Source organism: Glycine max, chromosome 14 (assembly GCF_000004515.6).
Source record: "Glycine max cultivar Williams 82 chromosome 14, Glycine_max_v4.0, whole genome shotgun sequence".
NCBI lineage: Eukaryota > Viridiplantae > Streptophyta > Magnoliopsida > Fabales > Fabaceae > Glycine > Glycine max.
Genome location: NC_038250.2, coordinates 14,911,005 through 14,920,636, shown reverse-complemented (window position 1 = coordinate 14,920,636; position 9,632 = coordinate 14,911,005). Strand labels below are relative to the sequence as shown.

At 32.5% G+C, this 9,632-nt stretch overlaps 1 protein-coding gene across 1 annotated transcript; it reads right to left on the bottom strand.

The window, feature by feature from the left end:
• Positions 1–4,633: 4,633 nt before the first annotated feature.
• On the bottom strand, positions 4,634–8,624 carry LOC100775685 (uncharacterized). The gene is made up of 2 exons (XM_003544568.5): positions 8,277–8,624; positions 4,634–5,225 (listed from the first exon to the last, which is right to left on the bottom strand). Exons 1-2 carry the CDS (start codon positions 8,483–8,485, stop codon positions 5,036–5,038), a joined length of 399 nt encoding a protein of 132 aa, XP_003544616.1. The 5' UTR covers positions 8,486–8,624; the 3' UTR covers positions 4,634–5,035.
• Between the last annotated feature and the right edge of the window lie 1,008 nt (positions 8,625–9,632).

Genomic DNA, 9,632 nt, shown 5'->3' with positions numbered 1-9,632 from the left:
TGAGGACAAGCAAAACTGTAAATTTGGGGGAGTTGTTAGTCGGTGAAAATGACTAACTTTTGTGTGTAAAACTTGTGTATATTGTATCAAACTTCTCCAATTTATAGTTGTTTTGTAATATTATAAGTACTTTATGTTAAATATAGGTAATAGATAATTTATACTTTTTTTATGTGTTTAATAATCAATTTCTCTCAATTTCAGGTTAATTAGGCAAATTGGCAAAAGTGTTGTTTTCACCTTCTCGCTAAGCCAATCTGTTGGCTTAGCGAGCATTCGCTAAGCGCGACACTCAATGGCTAAGCACGAGGAAGAATCCAGAAGAAGATGAGTTGTCAGGTTCGGTGAGTGCATCGCTCCAGGTCATCAAGCGCACCACTTCAACTCATCCACTAAGCGAGAGAGCCGCGCTAAGCCAAAATCCACTTATGTGCGCTATGCGATTCAGATTTGCGCTAAGCATGCAAGTATGGACCAATCCATCTATTTAAGCTTGAAATCCGATTTTTTGTGGGAGTTTGGCATTTTTTCTTGAGAAGCCTCTACATGCACAAGAATCTCGCCTTGGCTTAAAGCTTTTGCATGTGTAGGAAGTTCTAGAGAGAGAAAGGTCCAAGTTCCAAAGAGTTCTGAGAGATTTTGCTGTGTGAAGATCTGTAGAGACGAAAGCTCGAAGCAGAAGCCATTCTGAGAGCTTGAGATGAGTTTGTGAGTGATTGTGAGATCCTAGAGGTGGAGGAGACATCCTCACTACTTGTATTTTTGCAATCTTTCATCTTGTTCTTCTTTGTGTTGTAAAGGAGGTTTCCGGACTATGGAAAGCTAAATCCTATGTTGGATCTTCCCTGTAGGAACCTAATGTAAATATATTTCTATCTATGTAATGATGTTTTGTGTGTTCTCTGTGCTATCTGCTTTTCATTCCAGTATGCCTTTACCTTGATCACGTAGATGCATGCTTTGTTAGGGTCATTCAACAGTGGAAACTGGTCTGATTCTAAAGTCCTTGATAGTACGGGACTAAGTTGTTGTACTGTCACGAGGAATCGGGGTACAAGAACTTAGTTGTGTATGTGTGTCTTAATGCGATCCTGGTTAAGTTTAGTCTTATAAGAGGAATCTGCGGACGAGGCTTGATCAGGATTAGGCTAGGCTATCATGAGGAATTTGGGTCTAGCAGTCCAGGAGACAACATAGGAATACATGAGCATTGTTAGATAGAGAACATTCGTTTTAGCATCAGGAACATATTAGGAAGACCAACGCGTTCTCTACTCATTTCTCTTGCGTGATTTTCTTTCTTTTTGCATTGATAGTTTATATACCTGTTCATAACCACAATCATCTTTTCATACCAGACACCTATTTATCGAAATAGCTTGCCAGATAACACAAGTTTCCTGAGAGTTCGATACTCAGTTCTTACTGTTTTATACTACTTGTGCGATTCGGTACACTTGTCGGCCGCAAACACCACCTCTCCGCAAAAGCAGATAAAAGTCCCTTGTCCAACGAACATGTAATCAGAGAACTTAATCTCGTAGCAGCCACAATGCCTTCAATCTTTGGTGCATGCCTTCCAAATTTCTCTACCTTCCTCCCATGAGAGGCCAACTGCAACTCAGTACTTTTATGCAAATAATCAAAATTAATTAGGTAAATTAAAATGATAAATAGTTATTCAAATATGATATAATTAAACAAATAACTATCTCTCCTGCCCAAACTTTAACTGCCACATGATAAGCATAATCCTTCAACACCGATGTATCTTGGGACCCGTCTGGAAAACCCTTTGTATCAGTAGCTACATGATCTGTAAATGGATCATGAGACTTCTCATGAACCTTGTCAGCAGCATTATCCACATTCTCAAAATCCTCTACAACAGCTGCATGTGCTTGTTCTCTATGTGCCAATATTGTCGGCTTTCGACGCTGAGAGCCTTCTTCCGCATCACCACTAACTTGTCTACCTAAGGCTCTTCCTAAAATTCTGCCTAAAACCTGACACAATCTTGTAGTTCTAACCATAATCTTTAAATTTAAATAGTAATAAAAACTAATGTCACCGTTCAAATAATAGTTGAGTTTGAAAAAAGTCAAACTACAATTTATTAATAAATTCATTAATAAATATTAATTTAATTATTTTTTTAATAACTATTTTAATATTTTTATATATTCATAAATCAATGTGGATATTCATTTTTTAAATTTTTATACTTCACATCACTAATTCTTGCAAACTAAAATATATGATCAAAATCAAAGTACAATTTTATTTTTTGTTTCTTACAAATTCTACTTCATTATTTTATAAATAACTATTTCAATACTTTTAAATATTTATAAATAAATGCAGAAATCATTTTTTTATACTTCCAAACACTATTTATATAAATATTTAATATTATTAGTGTAATAATATTTATACAAGTATATTAATAAAAAAAGTTATCATATCCAATATTATATTTTATTGTTTAACTAAATTCTACAATATATACATCATAAAAAATTGGAATTTTTATTATTTAACAATTTTATTAAAAAATATATTTAAAATATAAAAATTAATTAAAATAGTTATTTTAAAAATAATTAAATAACAAAAAAAATTATACATTGATTTTTAAATGAAAAAGTTTGGTAAATAAATTATTTATTAAATAAAAAAATTATTAAAAATCAAATTAAATGAATAGCTATAGTTAATTAAATAAATAATTTTTAAAATAAACAAAAATAGTTATTTATAAAATAATTAAAAAACAAAAAAATAAAAATTAATTTTTAAATATTTTTTTTTAAATTAATAATTTATCAAATAAATAAATAAAAAATATACAGATTGAGAATCTGTATAATCCATATGAATTACCAATCTGTATGGTCATATGGATTTCCAATTGGTATTAACGCAGTCAAAATTAAACTCAGATAAAGGGAACTCACACCGAACGACAAAAGGTGGTATCACCATCAACAATGGTGAGGATAACAAGAGGGATGAACAGAGGGGACTTGTGGTGGCGCAACAGGAAGGTAGAACGAAGATTGAAATTGGAGGGAGGGGATGGGTGTAGGGAGGTGATCTGTATTTCAATTTTAAGTGAATGATAATTTCGCCAATTCACATTATTTGTTGGATGCAAAAGAAGTTCTTGTGATGTAGGAAGAATAAGCCTTAACTCTTCTATAATATTGACTTAACCCATTAGGCCCATCTAAAGGCCTGTTTTATATTAAAATTGTTATGAACTATCACATAATAATAAAATTATTATCCATTAAATATTAGAGTGTGAAGTAATGACATATATCTTATTTCTATGTTACCCAAAATTTAATATGCTACATTCTTATTTATTTATTTTTTCTTGAATAGAGCCAAATATTTTCATTAAAAATAATAAGACAATTTTAAACTATAAGATGTGATAAAAACTTGTCTACAAATATTACACGTGACAGTCTATCACTACCAAAGCCTTTTAAGTCTCACCAAAGAAAATAGTCTCTAATCTTGCTATCCATATATGCTTATAGAAATTAACTTATTCTAAAATTAAAATGATTCAAATTATCAAATTACTAAAATAATTTTATAATTTCATTAAAATAATTATAAAAAATTATATATCATACTAATAATAATAATATGTTTTTAAAATATTATTATTAAATAGACCAACACGTCATACTTAATGATTTTTTTTCGAAGACATATGGCCTGTTGTGTTTAACTAAGACTTTAAAATCCTGGGATCTAGTCTTTCTGTTAAACTAGTAGAGTGCAACTAGGCCTTGAACGGGCTAGACCATAGGCCTCTGATGGGCAGCCCGCCTTACTTCTGCCCCTACACTATGGTCTAGCCTTGCAAAGGCTACAACAAGGCTTTCAATGTGTGAGAGTAAATGGTGTTATGTAGTTGTTTCTTTGCAAGCACAACTAAGGGACGTGGTTCTGAATGAAATTTTAATTTGAAATATATGTTGTATTTCTGCATGAAGCGAAGGAATTCCTGTTTAGGTCTTCTTGGCTGGTTGAGATGTCTTGAGTGTGTTTATTCAGTGCAGATGGTTTGTTTTGGAGCCAAGAGAATGTCAACAACTTATAAGGCAATGTTTTGGAAGCAATTATGATTTTAGTTTGAGATATGAACTGAAGTATGTCCTCCGACATACTATAAGTATCTAATTTCAAAGTCATGTTCGATTTCAACAGTGTCTTGCTATCTTTTTTAATCTTTATTTTTGGTTAAGAATTTTTACAAGGTGATAGGGATCTTGTGATGTATGTTTTGTGCAGAATGCATACAAGTGGGTACAGGTCTCTCAAGAGTGCACTAGACTTTTCTATTGAGGGCCTGGTTTTGTTCTATCTTATGCTAAAGTCCAAGCCCACTTATTTGAATGAAATTCTTTGGCTAATTAAAAAAATGACAAATGGGTAGCAATGCACCAACATCATATCTAAAAAAAAAAGATGAAGGGAGAAATGAGGGGCAAAGATGTTGTGTTTGAATCTTCCACCTGATATTTCTAACAACACTAACAAATTAAAATTTGCTAATAACAAAATCATATCTGTATAGATCATCTGCATAAACCATTAACAACACTTCAACTTCATATGAAATGCCCACCAAACATATCAAACAAGAGATCAATCTCAACAAACCCAAAAATTAGATAAAGCTATCAAGGAAACCCAATCACAAAAGGGGAGGGGGAATCAGTTTTTCATCCTGGTCTAATTATATATGTGTGAACCAATTCTGCCTACAGCAGTTGCTACTCTACTAACTTTCTATTTCATAAGCATAGCTAAAATTTTCTCATTTAGCTCCACCACAACTTACATGATGAAATGCCAAAATATGTTCTTTTCTTTTGATGCAACATAGTTAAATACTTCACATTACAAGCAACATTAAGTTGTTTTTTATTCTTCCTCAGTGATAATTTCAGTCATCGTGAGTATAAAAGTTAAAAACCAAATTTCATTAATTGAAATTATCAGGATAAATTCATGAGGGGCCTGAACAATCATCTGAATGTGAAAATGTGCTATCACTTCCTCCATCAGAACTTTCTGATAACAAGGGCCATGAGCATTTTAAATTGCTTATCTTCTCTTTGCCTCGAGATTGCTCGAATAAGTTGTTGTTCTCACTGATCTGCATCTCAATACCTGCTCTTTCACGCCTCTTATCTTTCCTGTGATCATGTGTTACATAATAAATATTAATGTCAAAACATAAAAAGTCTATTTGTTAATTGAATAGCAATTCCAATGGTAGTGTTAAGGGTCGTAAAAGAGGATCATCCCTCTTAATGTTAGAGTTGTTTGTACATATGATTGTCAAGCTGACCAATAATAAAGTCAAAAGGAAAGCTAATAATATAAACAATAAAGTAATTTCTGCTAGTGTGTCAACTATTCCTTATACCAATCTTGATTAAGGGTCTGATTTGAGTTTAACTTTGAGCATATAGGCTTATTATTATAAAATTTAATGCATAATAAATGGTGAGATGGAGACATTGTGAAGCTCCGATACTCCAAAATGGGAAGTATTAATTTTTTTTTAAATAATGGCTAGGACGTAATGTCACTCCCTTGTTTATGCCGGAGGCAACGATTGGAGGACGACAGATGGAGGGGATGACTAGAGGATGATGGTTCCTACTTCGTTTTCAAGCACTACCCAGGGTCTTTCTTCACTCTTTAGTCTTTTCTCTCCTTTTTTCGGCACAATCTCTCTTCAGTCTTCTCTCTCCCTTTTCTGGAACATTCTTGATGCAATCCTCCCAAGGAAGGGACTCATCACCAGAACCATGGCTAGGAGACTCCAAGAAGATTGGGCCAGAGATGCAGGAGAAGACCCTAGGGCTCTCATGAGCCTTAGGGTAGATTTTGGGCCCATGAGATAAGTATAAGCCCACTTATCTATGTGCATATTAGATTAGGGTTTCATTACTTTTGGGCCTTGTATTAGGGGCTCTATTGTGTAGGGAGGGTAGCCTGGTAATGCAGGATTTTTCAGCCCTTGATTTTAGGGCACCTAGACTAATTTTTGTATTAGGGGTAGTTTTATAATTTCACATGCATTAAGTGCACTATATGATGTGTGTGTTGGGAGAAAAATTTAATTGAATTGGGAGAAGCCCAATCCAATTAAATTTTGGACCATCCTAAGGGGGAGGTGAGCATTTGTTTGCTACACCCCATTGCCACATCATATAGTCACACTTTGTGCATGTCCTTCATGCTTTACATGCCTTATGACACCTAAGCACACTTAGTGGAGAATCTTGAACTTGATCTTTGATTAGTGGGCCGAATCATAACTAAAATTCACTAATCATAATTAGTGAAATTTTGGCTCTACATATTCAAATTCAAATTCAAGTGAAATTTGAATAAAAATTCAAATTTCCCTTCAATTTTGTGTGACACTTAGGCTATAAATAAAGGGCTTGTGTGTAAATTTTTCAAATTTGATCATTTGAGAATTACACTTCAAAGTTCAGACCTCATTTGAGGCATAAATTTCGTGCCCCCTTTCTCCCTCTCCCTCCACTCATTTTCTCATACCTTCAAGCTCTTATCCATGGCTTCCAATGGTGGTGAGCTTGTTCTTGACTCATCTTCTCCTTGAAGTGGCGTCTACAACCACCTTTCCTCCTTCTCCATTCCGCTTCCATTGATCTTCAAGAAGAAAAGGACTCCATTGATAAAGAAGATCCAAGGCCTACAAGCTCCACATGGAGCTACATCATGTGGTATCATAACATCTTCATCTAGGTGATGTTTTTTGCTTCTTCTATCTTTTTGTTCGGTCAATTCACTTTAATTCCTTGTTCTTCATCTTCGTCTCCATTCTACTGCCATTGATCTTCAAGAAGCAAATGACTCCATTGATGAAAAAGATTCAAGGCCTACAAGCTCCACATGGAGTTACATCAAGTCTGAGGCGGTCTTACTTCTCTCACCTTTTTTCAACGAGATCACTACTGTAAGTGTGTTTTTCGGTGAGGTATTCTCTGTGTATTTCACCTTTTGAGTTTGACTTCTCCTTGGTTTATCTATTATGCTTTTTGAAATTTGATTTCTCCCTTGTTTTTGAAATTTAATATAAAAAATGATGTAATCATGTTGTGTTATGTTTTCTGATGTTTTGTTTTCTTTTCTCGTTTCTGATGTTGTTATTATTGTGTAGTTGTGTTGCTTGAAAATATGTCTACACCTGTTGGGGGAGATGGTTCAATCACTGGGGTCAGTTCTAGTGTTACTCATAGATTTGCTTCCTTAGGAATTGTATGAAATCCTTGTGAAAAATCTAACAAAGGTTCACACTCTAAGGTTAAAGCACATCTACTAAGAATTTCAGGCTAAGGAGTTTCTGTTTGTCCTAAAATTAGTTTTGAATATTTAGCTGATTTAAAAAGAATTTGTGAAAAGGCTGAAAACATATTAAAGCCCAAAAAATGTTCCACTTCCTATTGACCAAGAGAAACAAAATGGATCCAAAAAGGGGTGAAGATTTGGTTTATGCGCACTCCAATCTTCAATTTTTGTCTAGGAAAGGGGAAGGATATAAAAAAGGAGAGACAAAATTGTGGTACATTAGTGGAGATGTACATGATCCACTTGATGATGGTGCTGGACTTCTTGAAATGACAGATTTGTCTCTTGATGAACTAGAGTTAAAAGTTATGCTTTTCTTGGATGATGGAAATGAAGAAGAAAATGATACTATTATATTTAAACAGTAATTTAGTCCATACTAACTAGTAATGATGCTTTTGTATAGGCTATTGTATAAAGCCAATACTTGTTTTTTGTTAAAGACTGATGATGCTTTTATAGTTTTATTGATAGAGTCTGCCAAGACTATTTATGATATGGGCTGAAACTGTATTTTTTTGTTTATGATCACAAGTATGTCTTTTTGTAAATTGTGATCATTACCATAGTTATGAATTAATGACAATTGACAAATGATCAAAGTATTGAGGGGTTTGATATGAATGAGACTCAATTTGCTTGTTTTTATTACTATTTAGTTACTAATGTGAAAGATTGACAATTTTCATTGTGGGTTTCAATCTGCACTCGGGATCATGAGAAACTAACTTCTCTTGAATAACTAGAAAAATCAGTAACTAAAATCATGCAGTTTAATAATCTCAGTAACTAAATCAATTATTAATAATAGCATTTTTTAGTATTTCAGTAAAAACGAAAGCAATTAATTGGGTTACCGTAATCGTGGCGGAGCTCTGCTCTTGTCGGGTTCCCGATTAATGGTGGATTGCGGTGTTGAAAGTGTCAGGGAGAAGAGATCTTCCTGCCAGTTGCCTCCCCAAGGACAGCAACGACAGCAACGGAAGAGTTCAGTACCGCAACGGAAGAGTTCAGTACCAATGAAGACATAGTATAATATGATTATGATTATATTTTTCTTATTCATCGGAATTAAACTCAACTGCTAGAGAAATTAAAAAAAGATTTATGTAGTCTCTTGTTAAACTGTGTTTACTCTCTTTTTTTATGGTCTTCCACGCGCATATGTTTCTCTTCCTTGACCTTTTATACCAAATAGGAGTCGTTGTCTTTTTATTAATCAATCGAGAGTTTCTACTAAGACCTGTTATTGGTGTAGGGACAAGTTCACGACTTTGGTTTGGCAGGTTCATGAAGACGAATACATTTTGTAAAATTGGTGGTAGCGCTGTGTTCTTGCCTTCCAAACCATCCAAACACGAGTAGGAACTTCTACCGAATTTACAATGATTAAAATGTTTTCCATTGTTCATAAATATCTAAATTTGTATGATTTCATGATAATTTTTTTCCATTAAGTTTCTAATGAACAATAATTTTATCTTTATCTTTGATATTTTTTTAATCTTTAATAAATTAGTAAATTTTATATTTATTTTCTAATAAATTAATAAATTTTATATTTATTTTATCATAAATTTTTTCATCTGTTATCAGTATTTTTTAAAGGAATAAATAATAAATAAAAAATTATCATAAAATAAATATAAAATTTATTAATTTATAAAAAATTAAAAAATACTAAAAATAAAATTATTATTTTATTAAAAAAATATTTTTTTTTAAAAAAAATAAATACAAAATTTAAATATTTATTAAGAATCATACATAGTCATTTATACTAAACTGTGTTTACTCTCTTTTTTTTTTATTCTCTTCCACGCGCATATGTTTCTCTTCCTTGACCTTTTATACCAAATAGGAGTCGTTGTCTTTTTATTAATCAGTAGTTATTGGTGTAGGGACAAGTTCACGACTTTGGTTTGGCAGGTTCATGAAGACGAATTCATTTTGTCACAATTGGTGGTAGCGCTGTGTTCTTGCCTTCCAGATCATCCAAACACGAGTAGGAACTTCTACCGAATTTACAATGATTAAAATGTTTTCAATTTTTTATAAATATCTAAATTTGTATCGATTTCATGATAATTTTTTTCCATTAAGTTTCTAATAAACAATAATTTTATTTTTATCTTTGATATTTTTTTAATCTTTAATAAATTAATATATTTTATATTTATTTTATCAGAATTTTTTTCATCTGTTATTAGTAT